Here is a 22,072-nt window from a genome sequence, read left to right on the forward strand (position 1 = left end):
TGTCCACCACTTCACCCTGTCCTGTAGCTATTAATGTCACACTGTTTTCCTTTTCAGAAGGTTAGGGCTTCTAATGTGTTTTCACCCAAATTAAATTGTAGTTGGGGATGCATACCAGTTCTCTTTTCTCCCTGGGACTACAAATCAAACCCAGGGCCTCACACATGCTAGGCAAGTGCTCTACAACAGCAACATTACCAGCTCTCAAAGCTTTATAATCCATAGTAAGGAAATTTTTTCAATTTTACATATAAAAATTTTTGTGGGGAACGGAGACTCTGTAGTTCCCACTGGCGTTGGAATATGTAGCCCAGGTTGGCTTTGAACTTATGACAATACTACTACCTCAGCCTCATGAGTGCTGCGATCACAGGTATATGCCACCATGCCCAGCTATTTCAATTTTTTTAGTGCTGGGGGTCAAACTCAGGACCTTGCACTTGCGAAGCAGGCATGGTGTCACTGAGCTAAATCCCCAGCCCTTCAATTTTTTTGAGACAAGGTCTCACTGTGTAGACCAGGCTGGCCTTGAACTCGTGCCAATCCTCCTGCCTCAGCTTCCTGAGTGCTGGGATTACAGGCATGTGCTAACATGCCTGGCCTGTTTCAACTTTAGAGAAAATAATTCGTGTTTGAATTACTGCAACAAGTTTCAGAATACTACCTCTGACAAAAGAAATTAACCTAATGAATTGTAGCTGGCAGTGTAGAGAATTTTGGGTTCGGTCATTGACAGATGAGATTCTATGTCAAAACAGCTGCCTCTTTTCTCTCTGGCACAAAAAAATCAGGTCTCAACTTACATTTATCCAGGGGTTCAAGCAGTCCCAAAGCTTATGTTTGGAAAAAAACTAGTCTTGCCCACAATCTTTGTAGCCTCCCTCACTGGAAGGTGAAATGGCTTTCCTTTAGATTGAATTCCTGTAACAATGTGAATTTGGCAATCTGCTCTACTACACTAATCAATAACACATGTATATCCTGGGCTCTGAGCCAGCATCCGCTCTTACATTAATTGTGACCTAGTTTCTGCTAAAAGCAGCTGTGGCAATGGGTATGTACAGAGGCGAGTGTCCCAGTGATTCCTGGATGACTGCAGAGTAACTCACGGGGCTTGTGTAACAGATGCAAGCCCTTCTCAGGGCAACTCAATCAGAACTGCTTGGGGAAAAGCTAGATCATCAATGGTTTCTTTAAAGTTTTTTTTTTAAGGACTTCTGATGTGCCACTAGGTTTGAGAATCATTGAAGAGGGTACCAATCATTTTTTTGAGACAGGGTCTCACCATGTACTAGTGGTTCACTCAGTGATCCTCCTGCCTCAGCCTCCCAAGTGCTGGGATTATAGGGTGAGCCACCATGCCCAGCCCAGCTAGAGTTTGAACAGCTTTACTGATGTATGTCACATAATATAAAATTCACCTCCCTTCTTTTTTTGCGGGGACGCTCTAGGAATGAAACCCAAGGGCTCCCACATACTCAGCAAGTGCTCTACACCCATGTCTAACTGACCTTTTCAAAGTTTATACTTCAGAGGTCTTCAATAGTATCTTCAGAGAGTTGTAAAACCATTATAATCTAATTTTAGAACATTTTTGTCTAAGTGGCCCTTTTAAGGGCTCAGAAGACACCCAGAAAACTCCCTTTTACAAGTCATTGGGCCAGCTCAGTGTGGTGCCGTGAAGCATGAGGATTTCAAGTTATATACTAGCCTGGGCAACTTAGACCTTGTCTCAAAAATATATCTAAAAAGGGTTGGTTGGTTATGCATGGCAGCACACACTGGTGATCCCACCTCTCTGGGCAGCTGAGGCAGGATGATTACAAGTTCAAGTCCTGCCTGGCACTTAGTGAGGTAGCCAGACCTTGTCTCAAATAAAAAGGGTTAGGATGCAGCTTGGTGCAAAGGCCCGGGGTTCAATCCCAGAAACTCCATGTGAGTCCAGCACAACAGCTCTGTCCCACCTTGGCTGGCAGCTTTCCTGCTATTTCCAGCTTCTACTGGACTAGGACATCCTTCCAGGAGTTGAGATTTCTGAAGTGTAAAAGCCATTTTTGCTAGGTAGAAACTCAAAGTGACAAAATTGAATCTCTTGGCTATAAGGACCTTCATATTCAAAGCCATATTTCCTTTAGCCTAGGTCAACACCTTCATCCTCCCGCCCCCAAGGCTCTTACCAGTCCATAGTGTTGCTTAGCCATTTCCTCTTCCTCTGTGTTGCTGTTCTTAACTTTAGTAGTTTTAGGTTTTCCCACCTGTGGTGAGGGTGGAAAGTGGTGGAAACCAACTATTGTCAGAACAGGATTGTTGTGAAGTCTATGCATTAAGATTAGCTGATATTTTTCCTAGTAGCACCTTTGGTGAGCAGCACAATGTAGGCTGTTTTGAAATATCATTTTATTTATTTTTGGTACCGGGGATCCAATTTAGGACCTTGCACTTGTGAGGCAGGTGCAGTGCCACTGAATCCCTGGCCTGAAATATTTAAAATGATGTAATTTTGTATAAGTGATCATTTAAAGTTGTGGATTTATGGGCCAGGGATTTAACTCAGTGGTGCCGCTGCCTGCCTCCCAAGCGCAAGGTCCCAAGTTTGATCCCTGGTACCAAAAAAAAAAAAAAGTGGATTTAGAGGTTTCACCTTTTTTCTGTGCATGGAAAATTAAGCACATACGTTACCACTGAAAAGGCTCACATACTAAAGCAAATAGCAGATAATAATAAATGTTTTCTACATGTATTTTTTTTGAGACAGGGTCTCACTATGTAGTTCAGGCTGGCCTTAAACTCATGGCAATCCTCCTGCCTCAGCCTCCTGAGTGTACCACCATGCCTGGCCTAAAATAAATGTTTTCATTTTTTTTTGGTACCGGGGATCGAACTCGGGTCCTTGTGCTTGCGAGGCAGGCCCCAGAACCACTGAGCTAAATCCCCAGCCCCTAAAATAAACGTTTTCTATTAACTTTTTCAATGAGACAGTTACTATAGTAAGTCCCTGACTTATGAATGAGTTCCGTTTCAGGAGAATTGTTCCTAAGTTGGATTTGTCTGTAAGCTGACAAAGTGAATCTTATACATTACACTGGTGAAAGTTTGCAACTTGAATATTTGTAAGTCAGGAACTTGCTGTATTGTAATGGAATGTCATTACAACCTCAAAAATTTTATATATGTGCAGTGTCACTAGACCAAAACTATAGCTGCCAAGAACCTCCCAAAGCACTTAGCAACTTTTTGTTTCCTCAAGGTAAAGTTTTGTTATATTCCATTTAATAGACACCCCACTCACTGCTTATATACCTGTATTTAATTTTTTTTTTTGGTGCCAGGGATCGAACTCGGGTCCTTGCGCTTGTGAGGCAGGCAATGGAACCGCTGAGCTAAATCCCCGGCCCACCTGTATTTAATTTTTACAAACTTCCGCAGTGTTGTTTTTTTTTTAAGCAGTGTTTTCATAAGTTAAATAGCACATAATATTTTGTTTTGTTTTGTTTTTTGGTACCGGGGATTGAACTCAGGTCCTTTCACTTGCAAGGGAGGCAGCGGAACCACTAAGCTAAATCCCCAGCCCAGCACACAATATTTTAAAAAGTATACTTAGGAATACTATATTGGAATTAATACCACCTCTAGTAATTTGCTGAGTAACTACAATGACTAAATCAAGTGTCAATAAAAAAATCCATCACTTGTAAATGATCCAGGACTGCAAATACTTTTTACTTGTTACTGACCTGCTTTCTAGAAAGCTTAAAATTAGATCAAACAAACTCATGAAAACGGAGCTAATCCAAGTGGCTCTCTGCGATTCTGACACGCTACCTGGTTGCCTCACACTCAGTCTGGCCTAACCCAGATGCCTGTGGCCAGAGCGACTCCCTGGTACCCACACATCCAAGCTGACACTGGAGCCTCCTTGGGCTGACATTCAGGGAGCTAAGGTCCAGCTGTCGCCTCACTCTGGCCCTCGTCACCACAGAGCATTCAAGTGAGTACTGGAGAAGAGGAAGGACACCAGCACTGTTCTGGCGTCTTTTGTCAGTTCTGCCTTAAAAACAGCCCTCACTGGTTACCACGGACATGCCTTCAGTGTTAAGTCATGGCCAGGACTGTTTCATAAGAAAATACCTTTATTGTGTGATACAAAATAATTACTGTTCCTTTATATACACTCTTTCTCAATCAGATTACCAGACAAGTTTCCACACTGTGTGACAGGATATACTTTTGACTTCAAATCTATAGGACTTTCATTAATGTTCAAAAACAGTTACTGATAAGGATTTCCTGAAGAAGCACAGATTACCTTGGTTTTTTTGGTACTGGGAATCAAATTCAGGGCCTCGAACTTGCCAGGCAGGTGCTGTGCCGCTGAGCTACATCCCCAGCCCACGTATTACATTCTAAAATTAAAAATCAGCTGAATGATTTGGGATGATTTTGTGCAGTCTAAATTTTTAGCCCTAACAAACTGTGGGCTTTTAATAGGCAGATTGATCTTTTGTTAAAAATTGGGACTAGAGCCGGCAGTGGTGGTGCATGCCTGTAATCCCAGCACTCAGGAGACTGAGGCAGGAGGATCACCGAAAGTTCAAGGCCAGCTGGGGTTACACACAATGAATTCAAGATTAGCCTGAACAACACAGCAAGGCTGTCTCAAAAAACCAAAAAAAAGGGCTGGAGATTTAGCTCAGTGGCACTGTGCCTGCCTGGCAAGTGTGAGGGCACAAATCCCTGGTACCAAAAAAAAAAAAAAAAGGGTGTGGGGGGGTAGCACTAAGAGATGGGGGAAGGGAAGGAAAAAAAGATGTGTTATTTCACGAGCAGACTCCCCATGAGGAATGTAATCATTATGTCATTATGTATTACAAACGTAATAATAAAAATTTAAGAAATAACTGAAGGCTTTAATACTGCTTCCAAGTTGGTATAACCAAAAGACTATTAACTTTCTTTTTTTTTTTTTTTTGGTGCTGGGAATCCAACTTGGGTCTTTGTGCTTGCGCAGCAGGCGGCGAAATCACTGAGCTAAATCCCCGGCCCCAAGACTATTAACTTTCAAAACGTGTTAAAAGATAATCCTGGGGCTGGGATTTAGCTCAGTGGTGCTGCCACCTGCCTGGAAAGCACAAAGTCCCAAGTTCCATCCCGGTACCAAAAAAAAAAAAAAAAAAATCCTTTAATGTGACATACTTCTTGGGCAGAGTACTTGAGCAGGCAAGTCTAGAAGTTGAGGCTTTTTCAGGTTTAGTTTTGGCTTCACTATTTTGATTTTGTTTTTTTGAGACAGGATCTCACTATGTAATTCACTATATTGCCCAGGCTGGCCTCAACCTCAAGGTGATCCTCCTGCCTCAGTTTCCCAGATGCTTGTAGTTTTGGCTTTTATCCTCCTCTAATGAACACAGCATAAGGCTATATAAATAAGATCACTGTACTGGAACTCCTGGTATAAAGAATGTTAATTGATTATAACTTTTTTTTCCAGATACAAAAATTTTTTTTAAAATGGTACTAGATAGTGAAACCAGGGCCTCTGGACTGAGTTATTCTCCCACCCACTTTAGTCTTATTTTGAGACAGCGTTTCACTACGTTGGTATGTTGTCTAGGGTGGGTTTGAACTTGGAATCCTTCTGCTTCAGCCTCTCAGAATGCTGAGATTAATGGTGTGCACCATGAAGCCCCCAAAAAAGCACAATTATAATTTGTTTTCTTTATAAACAAATGACAAAATTCATATAAACTCATAAAGGTATGTCCACAAGTATTAAAAGTTATCTACTATTTATACTTTTGCATAGATTAAATTATTCACATTTTCTTTTTTGTTTTGATTTTTAAGGGTTTTTTTTATTATTTTGGTACTGAGGATTGAACTGAGGACCTTGTGCTTACAATTACAAGGCAGCTGAGATGTGGCACCACTGAGCTAAGTCCCCAACCCATGACAGTGGCTTTATTTTTAATTTTTAGATTTTTTTTGTTTTGGTTTTTTGAAACTGGGTCTGGCTATGTAGTTCAGGCTGCCCTGGAACTCAGCCATCCTCCTGCCTCATTCTCTTGAGTGCTGGTATTACAGGTGTGCACCACCACACCTGGGTTATTCAGTGTTTTTTTTTTTTTGGTACTGGGGATTGACCTCGGGACCTTGCTCTTACGAGGCAGGCAGCTGAAATACTGAGCTAAATCCCTGGCCCTATTCACTCTTTTAAAGTTGTCTTCTGCAAACTGAAAGCTATAACTCTTGAAATTTGGCTCTACTATGTAAGTGCTGATCAGTTTGGGGCGATCCATTCATAACTGTCTGTCTTTGCTGAGTGGTCTTCACAAATTTGAGCAGATTAATGATGGCAGCAGGTGTCACTCCAGGTATACGACTGGCAGCCCCAATCTAGGAATTAAAACCACAAGAGAACCATCAGTGAATTATGTCAAACTAAATCTATGCTCCCTCATAACAATGTAGTTCAGTTCCAGCTGCTTTTTGAAAAAATATTATCTTAATAAACCTTCAAAAGAATCTTGTAAAGTAGATAAAGGAAATGTGACTATTTGTGTCTTTGACTCTGAGAAGTTAAAATGATTTGTGCAAGATGACTGATAACTACTTTTCCTATCCACTAAACTAAGAAAACCTGTGCTAGAGTGCTGTTCATCACATCTAGCCCCATGGTACCTTATCTGGGGTCCTGGAGGCCACGGGTTTCTGCCATGCAGTCTAAGACCGTAAAGAAGGAAAGAGGCCTACAGGTGGGGGAGCAAACCACAATTTTAGTTCCAGTAGTGTTGGTAGTGGTTTTACACATATGTATCGATACTCAGGTGGCTCAAAGATCAAACAGCCTCATGTCAGGTGGGGTCAGTTTTGCTATTAAATGAGTTTGTGGCAAACTTTTTCCTTTTTCTTCTTTCAGCGCTGGGATCCAACCTAGGTCCTCACACGTGACAGGTAAGTGCTCTACCACTTGCTGCATCCCTAGTGCCATGGCAAACTTCCATGAGAGCCTTTTATCGTTGCTGTTGTGGCTGAGGGGCTGTGAACGCCTAGGAGCTGTGCTGTCCTCTTGAGCTTTCTGTGATGCTGGAATCTTCTTCAGCATTTGCACTATGGTAATGTAGAGTTCAACATGGGAGCAACTAAGTGACATGTGGCTCCAGGGCACTTGAAATGTGGCTTATAAGACTCAAGAGCTGACTTTTAAATTTTATTTAACTATAATTAATGTAAATGGCTACAAGTGGCTAGTGGCCACTGTGTCAGGCAGTGCAGCCAATGATTATTCAGAGAAACATAACCTAAAATCAATAGCTGAGTTATAAAATTTGAGGCCTGTTTGCCTGGTGTACATGATGTTTACTGCCAAGAATATTACATTATATTGGTGAAATCACTCCTCCGGATAAAGTAAGTTTTGAAGCCAGGCATGGTGGCCCACACCTGTAATCCCAGCACTCAGGAGGCTGAGGCAGGAGGATCGCCATCAGTTTGAGGCCAGCCTGGGTAACACAGTGAGACAGTGAGTTTGAGGCCAGTCTGAACTACAAAATGAGACCCTGTCTCCAAAAAAAAAAGTTTTATCCTCCCCTATTCCCAACTTGTTTACAGACCATGTTTTGGAAAAATGCTCCTTTGTTTTATGCACCACTACTTAAAAATACACTACCCATTCAACTACAACATGTGATTAATTTTTATTTTTTGCAATACTGGGGGTTCAACCCAGGGCTTTGTGCTTGCTCTGCCACTGAACTACATCCTCAGCCTTTATTTTCATTTTTGAGACAGGGTCTTGCTAAGGTGCCCAGGTGGGGCTCAAACTTGCAATTCTCCTGCCTCTGACTACCAAGTAGCAGGAATTACTGCCCAGCTCATTTCTAAGATATAACCCAGTCCTAGAGATGTCAAAATGTGGAAAAATGTGCATCCCAGCATCAATAAATAACGCCTCTTTTAAAACATTTATTAGAATCCAACGCTATTTAATAAAGTAACTTTAAAAGAATTTGCCTCCACGCCCTAACACACAACTGAGCTGAAGCGCAGGATGGGGGAACTCTGGGTTCCCTCTTCACAACAGCTTCTAAGGCAATACCATGGGGCCCTGGGAAGGGTCTGACAGTAATGTAGAAACCAGTCTCGAGTGTTATAGCTGTCGAGTCATGCAGAACACTGCACTGGTGGCTTAGTGCAGAGTAACTGGTGTCAAACCAGTTCCTGGCTTCCAGTTGTTTACTTCCATGAGACCAGGGTCTGTCACACAGAAGGATAAACTACAAGGTTAAGATTTCTGGCTGTTTTGAGACAGGGTCTCACTATGTAGTCCAGGCTGGCTTTGAACTCATTATGTAGCCTATGCTGGCCTCAAACTCATGGCCACCCTCCTGCCTTGGCCTCCTAAGTGCTGAGATCACAAGCGTGCACCACTGCACCTGGGCTAAGAATCTTATATTTAAATAAAACATTAGTTTTATGCCCACTGTATACCCTATTGGCTCTTTTTTTTTTTTTGGTACCGGGGATCAAACCCAGGTCCTTGCGGTTGTTGGGCAGGCAGTGGAACCACGGAGCTAAATCCCAGGCCCTCCCATTGGCTCTTTATTAATCACTTGTTTCTCTATTCCACTGCTTGCTTTCTTACCGTCCGTGGACGACTGAAATGCAGTTTCTCCCGAACTTCGTGAGACAAAGACACATCCCTGACACTCAGATAATCCAAGTCTTCCGGCAGCTGGAGAGCCTCATCTCGCTGAACTTCCTGTATTTCTTGTTGCTGACAGAGCAATACGGATTCGTAAGAGGCTGGTGGACAAAATGAGAATTAATATCACGCTCACTGTTCATGGAGAACTCTGGCATCAATCATCTCATGCAACACTTAGCACATGACACAGGTGTCCTCTTCTGCAGATGAGGGTGTGGCTGGGCACAGTGGCACAGGCCTGGGATCCCAGCACTTGGGAGGCTGAGGCAGGAGGATCACTGTAATTTTGAGGCCAGTCTAGGCTACATACTGAATTCAAGGGCAACCTGCACTACAGAGGAGACCCTGTCTCAAAAAAACCGAAAAGAAAGGGGGTTCTCAGATTTTGGTAGTGTGTGCTTCCATCACTTTAGCAGCAGCCAGAAGGTCTCATCCCAGACTATGACCCCACCAGTGAACGACCCCAGGGAGGGCTGCCATCATCACCCGAGGCCTCAGCTGCTTCATGCAGAGACTGCAGGTCTGCCGTGGATGATGTCCTTGGGCGAAGGCTGCAAGGACAACTGCACAGGACACAGGCTTTGAAGCCAGACAACCGAGGTCCAAATCCCAGCAGTGTCGCTCAGCAGCTGCGTCATCTGTCACTACTTACCTGTGCAGTTAGAGCAAAACTGCTAGTCTGTCCTTCACAGGGCATTTTTAAGTATCAACTGAAGTAATGCACTAAAAGGAACTGTACAGCACAATATTGTAACACATTAATATAGCAAGTTAGCATTTTATGACTAGGAACAGTCTTCAGGATATCATGGAATATTTGAGGTAATGCCTATGCTATAGATATATTTACTTTATCTCAAATATATGTAGCAAAACAAGAAGAATAATATAATCTGACATATTTCTGCCTTCAGTAAATTTGTCTAAATGGCATGGTGGCATATGCCTATAAGCCTAGCACCTGGGAAGTTGAGGCAGGAGGACTGCCATGAGTTTGAGGCCAGCCTGGGCTACATAGCGAGACCCCGTCTCAAACAAAAACAAAACAAGGGCTGGGGATTTAGCTCAGTGGTTCTGGTGCCTGCTTTGCAAGCTCAAGGTCCCGAGTTTGATTCCTGGTACCAAACCAAACCAAACTAACAAAAAAACCCCCAAGAAAATAAACTTGTCCAGTGGACAGAGCTAGGGAGCAATTTGAAAACCAGCCCCCCTACCTTTTATAGGCATGCACCACAACATCCAGCCCCCTTTACAAAATTTTTATTTTGAGATGGGTCTAAATTACCCAGGCTGAGCTTCAATTTATGATTCTCCTGCCTCAGCCTCCTAGAGTGCTTAGATTACAGAAGTTCACCACCACAGTTTGTTGTTAGACTTATGTAAACTTTCATGGTGGATGGCAGGTACACTAGGTCCTCCTGTACATCTCGTATAGTAAGGTGATAAATCTCTGCAGAGCTGAAAGAAAACATTCTCACCACCCTGGCTGGTCTCACTGTGTAGCCCAGGCTGGCCTGGAACTCACCTGCCTCAGCCTCCCGATTCACCTGCCTCAGCCTCCCGAGTGCTGGTGTTATAGCCATTTGCCACCATGCCTGGCCCTGACTGGACTGCAGGAGCTTGGGTTCTTTTTCTGTATGAATAGCACACCATCACCCATTGTTTCCCACCCTTCTCCCACAGCCTGGCTGTGTCTTTCTCATTACATGACTTTTTAAGTCAAGGAAAACCTTTTATCAAGTTTTGCAGAAGCCAGCTGGGTGTAGTAGCCAATCTTATTCTCAGTATTTTTCTCTGTGTCTGAAATTCTTCAGAACATAAAACTTGAAATAGCAGTGTAAAAGAAAACAAAACTGTGGCTCTGATGGTCAATAAACTGAGCACTGTAGCATCATGTGTTACAATGTACTGGAGCTGACACAGAATAAATCTTCAAAGGTAGAATACTGTAGCATATTGTCAAAGCCGAAGGTCAGTAATATTAGTGTTTTCCTTATGCAAACATTGGATGGGGCAAATATAAAAAAACTAGGTTCTTTTTAAAGAGAGCTCTACAGTAGCACTTCCCAAGCCTATCATATGCACATGATCACCGCAGGGTCTTGCTGAAATGTAGATTCTCAATGGGTCTGAGGTGGAGCCCGACACATGCACTTCTGACAAGCTCCCAGGTGTGCAGCGCTGCTGGAAGGAGCCCGACGCCGTGCTGGTCCTACAGGAATGGGGCTTCCCCTGCTGCACAGATTTTTTTTTTTTTTTGAGACAGGGTCTCGCTATGCAGTTCAGGCTGGTCCTGAACTCACTATGTACGCCAGGCTGGCCCTGAATTCTTGGCGATCCTCCTGCCTCGGTCTCCTGAGTGCTGGGGCTACAGGTTTGCATCACCACATTCGGCTCTTGGCACACAGCTCTTAATGGATCGACTGTCCATTCATAATTTGCACAAACAGGAGCAAGAACATACAGGAAACTTAAGAAATTATTTCCTACCTTCTATTTTCAGTCTTTCAGCTAGCTCTCTACATTCAGTGTACTTCTTCAAGGGGTCTGGAACAGCCTTGGCCAATAACTCCATGTCAACCTCCTCATACTTCAGAACATCGAGAGCTCTGAAAATACACAAAAGCTTCATTAACAGGCCGGGGATTTAGCTCAGCGGTGCCGCCGCTTGCCTTACAAGTGCAAGGTCCTGAGTTCAATCCCAAGTACTGCAAAAAAACAAAACAAAACAAAAAAAACCTTCATTAACAGAAGGATCTACTTTACATAAGGCAGCTTAAGAACAAGCTTCTTTGGAATAATCAAATCTCAGAACAAATAACCAAGATATCTCAATTTTACCCAAGTACAGCGAGCAAATGCAGCACCTGCAAAACAGTACGACTTCAAAAGATTCAATATTTGATTTCCTTCCAAGGGCCAGGGATTTGGCTCAGTGGTTCTGCCTCTTACCTCTCAAGCAGAAGGTCCTCAGTTCGGTTCCCGGTACCAAAAAAAAAAAAGAGATGGTTGATTTCCCTCCAGTCTATCATGAAAATTATGCGGCTGGTGTGGGATGTGTGGTTAGAATGCATTTGTTCTCCTTTTTTTTTTTTTTTTTTTTTGGTACCAGGGATCAAACTCGGGTCCTTGAACTTGCAAGGCAAGTGATGAAACCACTGAGCTAAATCCCCGGCCCTGTTCTCCCTTCTGTGTAAGGACAGAAGAGTTATCCTTTTGCATGCTGGGAACCATAAAGGAGGTCTCTTGCTTCTTTATTTTAAATTATTATTATTTTTTTTGGTACCGGGGATCGAACTTGGGTCCTTGCGCTTGCGCAGCAGGTGGGGAAACCACTGAGCTAAATCCCTGGCCCACTTCTTTTTTTTTTTTAAACAGTACTACGGATTGTTGGCCTTTGCATTGAGTACATCTCTAGCTGCTTTTTTTCTTTTTTTTTTTGGTACCAGGGATCGAACTCCTGTCCTTGCGCTTGCGAGGCAGGTGACGGAACCACTGAGCTAAATCCCTGGCCCTAGCTGCCTTTTTATATTCTTTTTTTCTTTTCCTGGACAGGGTGTTGCTATATAGTTCAGTCTGGTCTTAAAGAGGCAATCCTCCTGCCTCAGCCTCTCCACTGCTGAGATTATAGGCGTGTACCACAATGCCCAGCTACATTATTTTCTGACAGGGTCTTGCTAAGTTCCAAAGTTGCCTGGGCTGGGCTTGAACTTGTGATGATGCCACCTCAGTTTCCCAGAGTGCTGGCATGACAGGTGTTTGCCACCATGCCCAGCTCTCCTGCTTGACAGAACTGCTTAAGGAAGCATGAGGCCACGGTGAACACATTTTAACCCTCTAGAAAACAAACTGATAAAAAAAATGATACATAAGTTAAAAGGATCTTTCCAGCCTGATTTTTCTTCTAATTTGTTTTTGTTTTTTGGTTTTTTTCATACTGGGGATCGAACTCAGGACCTTGTGCTTTCAAGACAGGTGGCAGAACCACTGAGCTAAATCCCTGGCCCTTTTTCTTCTAATTTGGAATAACGTGTTTCCGTTTTTACCGCATAGGAACTTCTGACAGTTCCCTTTTGTTTCTATTGCTCACCCTGGCTGGGCTAAAGCCTCCTGGATGAGAGCAGGAGATGGGAGAACAATGCATGAACAAAGGGAATCAGAAATATGGCGGACATTGCCACACAATCTACACAGGTCACCAAGAGAATATGCCTGAGGACTAGTGCCACGGTCGAGCAGGTGAGACTTGAGGAGAGCAGACTGGCAACAGGAACCTCAGGTGCTTGGTACTGGTGCTCTAACGAGAGCAGGACGGCTTCTACTGATCATGTCTTCCCTCGCCCACCTCCAATCCTAATTTGACCCCAGATACCACTCTAACTAGGGCTCACTCTGTTAATTATTACTTCATTTACATGTGGCTTTTTTGGGGTAGTAATTTCTTTAGACAGAGTTTAGTTTTTTTTGGTACCAGGGATCGAACTCGGGTCCTTGCACTTGCAAGGCAGGCGGCAGAACCACTGAGCTAAATCCCTGGCCCGGGTAGTAATTTCTTTAAAAGGTATTAGGAGAAGTATTGTCAATGGCATTTTTTGCAGAAACAGAACATTTCATCCTAAAATTCACATGGAGTATCAAGGACCCTAAATGGCCAAAACAATTTTGAAAAAAGAACACAGTCTGCCAGGGATGGTGATGCATGCCTATAATGCCAGCTCTAGGGAGGCTGGGCCAGAAGGGTCACAAGTTTTGAGCCCAGCCTGGGATATGAACTTGAGGCCAGCCTGGACTATACAGTGAGACTCTGTCTCAGCCCTCCCCGTCAAAACCAAAATAAAAACATGGTCAAAGGACTCAGACTTTCTGATTTGAAAATATATTATTGCCGGGGATTTAGCTCAGTAGTTCTGCCACCTGCCTCAAAGCGCAAGGACCCGAGTTTGATCCCTGGTACCAAAAAAAAAAAAGAAAGAAAGAAAATATATTATTAAGCTATAATAGTCACAACAGTGATTTTATATATACTGTGATTAAAAAATACGTTAAGAGGACCGGGGATTTAGCTCAGTGGTTCTACCACCTGCCTCACAAGCACAAGGCCCTGAGTTCAATCCCTAGTACAAAAAAAAAGTTAAGTATTTATATTAAAAGTTATTAAAGGATATAATGCTATTAATCCCTCTCAAAAGGTGAGAGTGTATCTCAGTGATACAGCACTTGCCTAGCAGGAATAAGTGCCCCAGCACTAAAAAAGAACTCCTTCAAAATATTCTCTCGCTTTGGACACACTGTCCCATTGTTCTTGCCACTTTCTGAAACAGTTCTGGAAGTCTTCTTCTGTGAATTTTCCTAGTTGTGTTGTGGCTGCCTAAATGTCTTGAATTGATATAAAATGTTTACCTTTCACAGGCATTTTGACTTTACGGAAGAGCCAGAAGTTACCTTAGCGCCAGATTTGGTGAATAAGGTGGATGAGAAAGCACTGTAATTTCATGAGCCTGCCTTTCTGTTGGATGGGACTTGGCAGCAGCATTCACCTTTTTTTTTTTTTTTTTTTTTTTGCAGTACTGAGGATTGAACTTAGGACATTGTGCTTGCAAGGCAGGTGTGGCGCTACTGAGCTAAATTCCCGGCCCATTCATTCATCGTATTTTTGATCACAGGTTGCAAAGACATGAAAGAAAACTTCCAGAACTGCCTCAAAGAGTGGCAAGAACAATGGGATAAGTGTGTTCATAATAAAGGGTAGTGTTCTGAGGAAGATTAATGACAATGTGTCTTTTACTGCAGTAAGTTTTTACATTAAAACACAAATTATTTTCTGTAAGTCCACACCCCTCCCCCCAATAGAACAGGATAGTCAAGAAACACTGTGCTATATATTTCATATGTGAGCAAATGATTCTCCCAAGACACCATGGCAAAAGGATAAATCTCAATAAATGATGCTGGGAATGATGGATATCCACATTGCAAACAAAAATTAATACAAAATGGACTAAAGACCTAAATATAAGATCCCAAATCATACAATTTCAGGAAGAAAACATACAAGTTTGACTTGATTTGAAAATCTATTTCTCTGGCACCGGGGATTGAATCTAAAGCACTCTGCATGCTAAGCATGTACTCTACCACTGAGCTACATCCCAGCACTTATCAAACTTTTCAAGTGCATTTGTAGGCAGGTGTGGTGGCACAAGCTTGTAGTCATTGGACACCAGACAGTTGAGGCAGGAGGACTGAGTCTGAGCACCTTAGTGAGATCCTGTCTGAAAATAAAAGATAAAAAGTCTGGGGGTCAGTGGGAAGGCCCTGGGTTAAATCCCTAGCACTGCAAAACAAAAACAAAAACAAAACCACTAATCACATTCAATGCAGATACCAATTAAAATTTTTTGAAATAGATAAGTAATTGATAAAAATTCTTTGTCCAGGGCATAGGCATATAGGTCAGTGACATAGTGCTTATCTAGTATATGTGAGGCCCTGAGTTTGAGTCCCCATCATTGAGAAAACCAAAGCAAAAAAGCCAAAAAACCTTGTTCAGTTTTTCAAATAATGTGAAGTCTTCTAAATCCAAACAAATGAAAAACAGCTGAAGCGCAGAGTAATTGTAAACTGCTCAGGACTGCTGTTTCCTGGTGCCAATACCCTGGGGCCACACAGCTGAGCTATGGGTTGACAGTTCCCATGCAGGCAGCGTGGTCCCCAGTGTGGGCTTGTGGAGGGGGTGAAATCTCCAGGGGGAGGCAGGTAGGTCCCCAGGGTGCTGGTCCACAGCAGGGACAGACGCTGCTCTCATGAGAGGAAGTGTTATAAGAGGAGTGTACCTGCGCCCCCCTCACCCAGATGCCATCTACATGATACCCTCACCGGCAGCCAGAGGTGGGACTGCCCAACCTCAGACTTGCAGCATCCAAACAGTGAGCCAGATACATGTTTTTCTTAGTAAGTCCTCAACCTTAGGCATTTTATTACAGTAACAGAAAACTGACTAATGTAGCCAGTCAGCAAATGTGTCACTGCTATATCTGAACACTGGATTCTGGCCTAAAAATTCCCATACTGGAACCTAAAATCCAATGTGATATTAAGAGGTGGCTGGCCCTAATGAATGGGATTGGTGCTCTTACACAGAAGCTTGAAGGAGCCTGCTGTTGCTTCTGGCAGGCGAGGATGCAGAAAGAAGTTGCCAGTGTGGAAACAAAGATAACTCCTTCAGCAGACATCACATATGTTGGTGCCAAAGCTTGGACTTTTCTCTCTCCAGAACTGTGAACAATCAATTTCTGTTATTTATAAATTACACAGGTGCCAGGTGTGGTGGCGCACACCTATAGTCTCAGCACTTGTGAGGCTGAAGCAGGAGGATCACTGTGAATTTGAGGCCAGCCTGAGCTACATAGCGAGTTCAAGGCCAGCCTGTGTGAGACCCTGTCTCAAAATACCAAAAAACCAAAAGACCCCCAAAATTAAATTACATAGTCTAAGGTTTTCTTGTTTGGGGCTTTTTGTTTCTTTTTGACTGATTACTCTTTTTTTTGGGTACTGGGGATCAAACTTGGGTCCTTGCGCTTTCGAAGCAAGTGGTGGAACCACTGAGCTAAATCCCTGGCCCCTTTTTGTTTGTTTTTGTGGAGCAGGGGGATCAAATACAGTGTCTCAAGCATCCTAGCCAGGTCCTATGTGGGTATGGTGGCCTGACTAGACATTATGCAAAGTCCTTAGGAACAGAGTCCTTTAGATTCAGAGTTCATATAATTGGGAAACAAAAAGAAGGACAAAAAAATCTGAAGTGGAGCAAGTAAATTCAAAGGAGTTTCCCTGCATTAGCTCATGGACAAGACAAGATCATACAGTTGCTCCAAGCCTACTAAAAAGAACAGATACTTCTTGTTTTTTTTTTTTTGGTACCAGGGATCGAACTTGGGTCCTTGCGCTTGCGCAGCAGGCAGCAAAACCACTGAGCTAAATCCCCAGCCCAAGAACAGATACTTCTTTAGTTTGGGTCTTTTAAATCTTAGAAAAACCAAAAAGACTCAAGAGAGAGCCACAGAGAAATTATATAAAAAGTGAAAATAATTTAATATATATGAATCTAAAATATATACATGTGCTGGGCATGGTGGTGCACGCCTGTAATCCCAGCACTCAGGAGGCTGAGCCTCGAGGATTACTGTGATTTCAAGGCCAGCCTGGACTACATAGTGAGTTCAAGCTCAGCTTGATCTACACAGCAGACCCTGTCTCAAAAAAGCGAAAAAAATCCCCCAAAACAAAATCACCAATAAAAAAATACCATATGTATACACACACATATATGTGTGTGCATATATATTACATGCTATGCATGTGCTCTACCACTGAGGCGTACCTTAGCCATATATATTTTCAATACTTAAAAAATTGGGCCAGGGATTTAGCTCAGTGGTTCTGCCACCAGCTTTGCAAGCACAAGGTGCCGAGTTCAATCCCTGGTACCAAAAAAAAAAAAAAAAAAAAAAAGTGAGTTGGGCCTGGGATGTAGCTCAGTGGCACTGAGCTTTGCCTGAAAAGTGCAAAGTCCTGAGTTCGGTCCCCAGTACTGAGTTATATCTAAAGTTTACTGAGTTATATCTAAAGTTTTCTGAGTTATATCTAAAGCTTTCTGAAAAGAAGCCAAGAGTGAGTGACAGTCACTTAAAATGTGTAGGTAGAATGTAAAGGTACAATTCCCAATGAGAAATGTAATTGTGTTGTATACCTAAAATGTACCAATAAAAGAATTTAACAAAAAAAATGTGTAGGTAGGGAGTCTGTAGGTGAGGTCCCACTGAAATAATCTAATTTTCTGCGAAAAGTGAGGTTATATGAAAAATACACACCTGACAGGGAGACTTCTACTGGTACTTATAGAAACCTGTGGGATTAATTTTTTCCACTTGGAGCTTGAAAACTCAATAGATTTCAACACAGAAATGCCTTCTTCTAAGGAGGACTTCATCCAGGCCGCTCTGTTGTACCGCTGCTGGGACACGCAGCCAGCTTCCTCATAGCCTAGAAAAGGAGAGAATATGTGGGAGTGAGAGGGGTTTTCATGAGGAGAAAGCTGGGCTGCAGGCGCGTGGAGTCACCTCGGAACGTGAGCCGGCTGTCGGCGTTATCTGGGCGCAGTGACAGGCGGAACTCAGCGCGGCTGGTGAACATGCGGTAGGGCTCGCTGGTGCCCTGGGTGGTGAGGTCATCGATCATGACACCTATGTAGCCTTCCGTACGGCTAACAATGAAGGGGGGCTTGCGACTGACCCGAAGGCTGGCGTTGACTCCGGCTATCACACCCTACAAGAGGACTGGAATGTTTAAGATGCCATCATGAGCTGAGCAATTCTTGTCTTACCCGGAACACAGTCTGGACAGGGCGGCACGAGACAGGAGGAAAGTGAGCCCAGAAAATGGGATCCATATTTGGAAAGAGAACATGGGCAGTGTAGCATTTCCGCTATGATTCACTGTTCCCACAAACAGCTAACATTTCTCAAAAGCCATCTTTTATCTAAGACCCACCTGTGAGATGTTTTAGCTTTCTCTCACAAATAAAAACAATTTATTTATAATGATGATAGTTTTCAATAAAGCAGTTATGTTAAAAGAACTAAATTTTCTTTAGAAACTTCAGAAGCAATATGATAAATCTAGTCAAAATATGGTATTTGGCTGGGCACAGTAGCTTACGCCTGTAATCACAGCAGTACGGGAAGCTGAGGCAGAAGGATTACAAACTGAAGCCCAGCCTGGGCAATTTAGTGAGTCAGCAAGCCTGTTTCAATCAATCAGTCAGTCAATCAATCAATCAATCAATCAATCAATCAGAGGGCTGAGAATATAGCTCAGTGGCAGCACGTTCTGTTTGATCCCCAGTACTGAACAATTTTTAAAAAAGATGTCAGATCTAGGAGTTCAGAAAAGAGTAATAAAGCCACAAGTAGTTGGGTACCGGGGTACACACTTGTAATACCAGTACTCTAGGAGGCTGAGGCAGGAGGATTTCAAGTTAAAGCCCAACCCAGGCAACTTTGTGAGAGCTTATCTCAAAATTTTTTTAAAAAAAAGGAAAAAGGTCTACAATGTATCTTAATGAAGGCCCTGGGTTCAACTCCAGTACCAGCACCACCAGCAAAAAAAAAAAGAAGAAAAAAAGCCACATGTTTTAAAAATCCTACCTCCCTGTGTCATAGGCCCTGGACACAAGCTGTCCTCTACTGCAGATTGATACAGTTAACCAGCAGCCAGGAGAAGAGAAGCCCCAGGCACGAAGTCCCTTCTGGTTCACAGCGCCACCCGAACACGCTCTTACCTGAGCTGCAGCTTCCTCATAACCAGTGGTGCCGTTGATCTGTCCTGCAAAGAAGAGCCTCTGAACCAAGTGGGTCTCGAGGGAAGGCTCGATCTGCCGGGGATCTAAGTAATCGTACTGAACACCGTAGCCTGACCAAAGAATAAACAGCACGAAGTAAGTGAAAACTGATGGATTCCCCTAAGACCGAGATGCAGATTACCACTAACTGCCCTTGAAAAATGCTGGTTCCTCTTCTGAGGCCCCGAGCCTCTCAGAGCGGCTAAGGCCCTCACTGCATGAGTGAGGCCACGCTGACATGGAGGCGAGGGTGGCTGTGCCCTTACCTGGCTGAACCATTTTCGCCTTCTCCAGGCCTCGGATGCACAAGATCATCTTCTGCTGTAGCTCAGCTGGCAGCGTCACAGATAACCCTTGCGGGTAGATGAGATCAGAATCCATTCCTTCAGGTTCCAACCAAACCTGATGGACGCGGTTTGGAAAACGCAAAACCTTTGATTCAATGGAGGGACAATATCTAGGGCAAGACATTGAAGAAAAAAATAAAATGAACAAAGAGGCTGATGTCGCTCCTTGTAGTAACCGAATACCGATCGCCTGCCCTTACCGGGGTCCGCTTGCAGTTTCCTTCACGTGACTGTTGAGGTGAAGGTTCTCGAGGATGATGGCATCCACTGCAGAATTGGTGTGAGTAAGGTGACAGGGCAGCTGATCTTCTGGCTGAAAACAGCAACCAGAGCCACAGACTGTATTGTTTCGCTTCTCTACTTGTTGCCCCTTATCCAAGTACATTCCACGAGATCTTTAATAGACAATACATTTGCAGTGTCCAGTGCTACTTGGGAAGCTTTCTTGCCAAAAATAACCCAAAAGATGAATCTCGATGTAAGCAAGCCCAGATGTAACCACCAGTTTAGAGCAAAGAGGTTAGTGGCACCAGAAGCATGCAATCAGACAGGCCGTGGGACGCTCCACAGAACAAATGCCTCAATTTCTTCCATTTATAAATGTTCAAAAGAAAACAGGAAATGGTTATAAAACATATCCTCCAACAGACCTTATTTGGTTCCTGGTCCACATAAGACAACTATAAATATTATTATTATTTTTTTTTGGTACTGGGATTGAACTCGGGACCTTGCACTTTCGAGGCAGGCGTCAGAACCACTGAGCTAAATCCCTGGTCCGCTATAAACATTACTTTTGAGCAGGGCATGGCACATGCTTGTAACCCCAGCTACTTGAGAGGCTGAGGCAGGAAGATCGCAAGTTTGAGTCCTGTCTGGGTAAATTAGTGAGATCCTATTGCAAAATAAAATTAAAAGGGCTGGGGATGTGGCTCAGTGGTAGAGTGCTTGCCTAGCATAAGGCCTTGGGTTCAATCCTCAGCACCGCAAAATAAGTGAATGAATGAATGAGTGAATGAGGCAGTTAGGGAAAACTGAACATTGAATACTAGATGATGTTAAGAAATGTTTTGTCAAGGGCCAGAGACTTAGCTCAGGGGTTCCGCCACCCGCCTCACAAGCGGAAGGACCCAAGTTCGATCTCCAGTACCAAAAAAAAAGAAAAGAAAAGAAATGTTTTGTCGGGTGTGATATGGTGTGGCTTTTTATTTTTTTGGTACTGGGGATCGAACTCGGGACCTTGCGTTTTTGAGGCAGGCGGTGGAACCACTGAGCTAAATCCCTGGCCTGGTGTGGCTTTTTAAAAAAGCTCTTCTTTATTAGCAACATATATGAAAGTTCAAGTGAAATGATGTGATATGTGGAATTATTGCTTTAAAATTCAGCAAAGAATGAAACAATAATAACAAAATATTATTGTTTTCTTTTGCATTTTTAAGGTGGATTTTATTTTATCTTTGGTACCAGGAATTGAACTTAGGGCATTGTGCTTACCAGGCAGGTGCTATGCTGCTGAGCTACATCCCTGACCCTTTTTATGTTTTTTGAGACAGGGTCTCACTGTGTAGTTCAGGCTGGCTTTGAACTCACTATAGGGCCCAGCCTGGCCTCAAACTCACAGCAATCCTCCTGCTTCAGCCTACCAAATACTAGGACAACACGCCACCATGCCTGGAGTGTTGTGTTTTCTAAGACAGGGCCTCCCTATATAGTTCAAGCCAGCCTTGAACTCACATTGTAGCCCAGGCTTGTCTGGAATTTGCAGTGATCCTCCTGCCTCAGCAGCCTGAGTGAGGAATTATAGGTGTGGACCATCATGCCTGGCTCCAAAATGTTATTAGTTGAAGCTAAATGACAGATACATAGATTCACTATACTATTTCCCTACTTTGTGTCAAACTGAAAATTTACCATAAAAAGTTTAAAAAGATACATACTTAGCCAGGCCGGGTGCCACATGCCTGTGATCCCAGCACTCGGGAAGCTGAGGCAGGAGGATCACTACAAGTTCAAAGTTAGCTGAATTACAGAGAAAAACCCTATCTCAAAAACAAAACAAAACAAATCAAAATAGGACCCAGGTGTGGTGGCACACACCTGTAACCATAGCACTAGGAAGGCTGAGGCAAGAGGATCACCATGAGTTCAAGGCCAGCCTAGGCTACATAGTGAGTTTAAGGCCAGCCTGAATTACCAAGCCAAACTCTCTCAAAAACCAGAACAAAACAAAAGTGAATCATCAGGATATTTACCATTAATAAACAATGTTCAATTCTAAACAAATGCTGAAATATACCTTTTTTTTCTTTTTAAACTCAAAAAAAAGGGCCGGGGATGTAGCTCAGTAATATCATGCCTGCCTGGCAAGCCCAAGGTCCTGAGTTGATTCCCAGTTCTGGAAGAGGAAAAAAAAAACAAACGGAAGCTGGGTGTGGTGGTGCACGGCTGTAGTCCCAGCACTGAAGCCCAGGCAGGATGCTGACAGTGAGTTCAAGGCCTACTTGAACTACACAGTAAGACTCTGTTCAAAAAACAAAGACACCCCCCACCCCCCGCGAACAAAACACTTTCCTAAAAACCAAGGCAAACCGGGGGATGGGAATTTAGCTCAGTGGTGCCGCTGCC

The 22,072-nt window shown here is 43.3% G+C and overlaps 1 protein-coding gene across 8 annotated transcripts in view; it reads right to left on the minus strand.

The window, feature by feature from the left end:
- The window catches only part of Mto1 (mitochondrial tRNA translation optimization 1), a 47,037-nt gene that overhangs the window by 2,947 nt on the left and 22,018 nt on the right, over positions 1-22,072 (minus strand). For 2 of the 8 annotated variants that reach the window (XM_004863945.3, XM_021243726.2), the window contains 8 exons: positions 19,648-19,760; positions 19,367-19,557; positions 19,041-19,171; positions 17,821-18,025; positions 17,572-17,743; positions 11,195-11,313; positions 8,642-8,802; positions 2,178-6,393 (listed from right to left, as the gene is read on the minus strand). In XM_004863945.3, the coding sequence (XP_004864002.2) occupies positions 6,238-6,393; positions 8,642-8,802; positions 11,195-11,313; positions 17,572-17,743; positions 17,821-18,025; positions 19,041-19,171; positions 19,367-19,557; positions 19,648-19,760 (1,248 nt within the window). In that variant the 3' untranslated portion in view covers positions 2,178-6,237. Of the gene's footprint in view, positions 1-2,177; positions 6,394-8,641; positions 8,803-11,194; positions 11,314-12,027; positions 14,977-15,840; positions 15,980-17,571; positions 17,744-17,820; positions 18,026-19,040; positions 19,172-19,366; positions 19,558-19,647; positions 19,761-22,072 lie in introns of those variants that run through there. The other 6 variants (XM_087207587.1, XM_021243728.2, XM_087207588.1 and 3 more) reach the window with 4 other exon arrangements.

Source organism: Heterocephalus glaber, unplaced genomic scaffold (genome assembly GCF_053883595.1).
Source record: "Heterocephalus glaber isolate CG9 unplaced genomic scaffold, H.glaber_assembly_v1.0 deba00000818, whole genome shotgun sequence".
In the NCBI taxonomy this organism is placed as follows: domain Eukaryota; kingdom Metazoa; phylum Chordata; class Mammalia; order Rodentia; family Bathyergidae; genus Heterocephalus; species Heterocephalus glaber.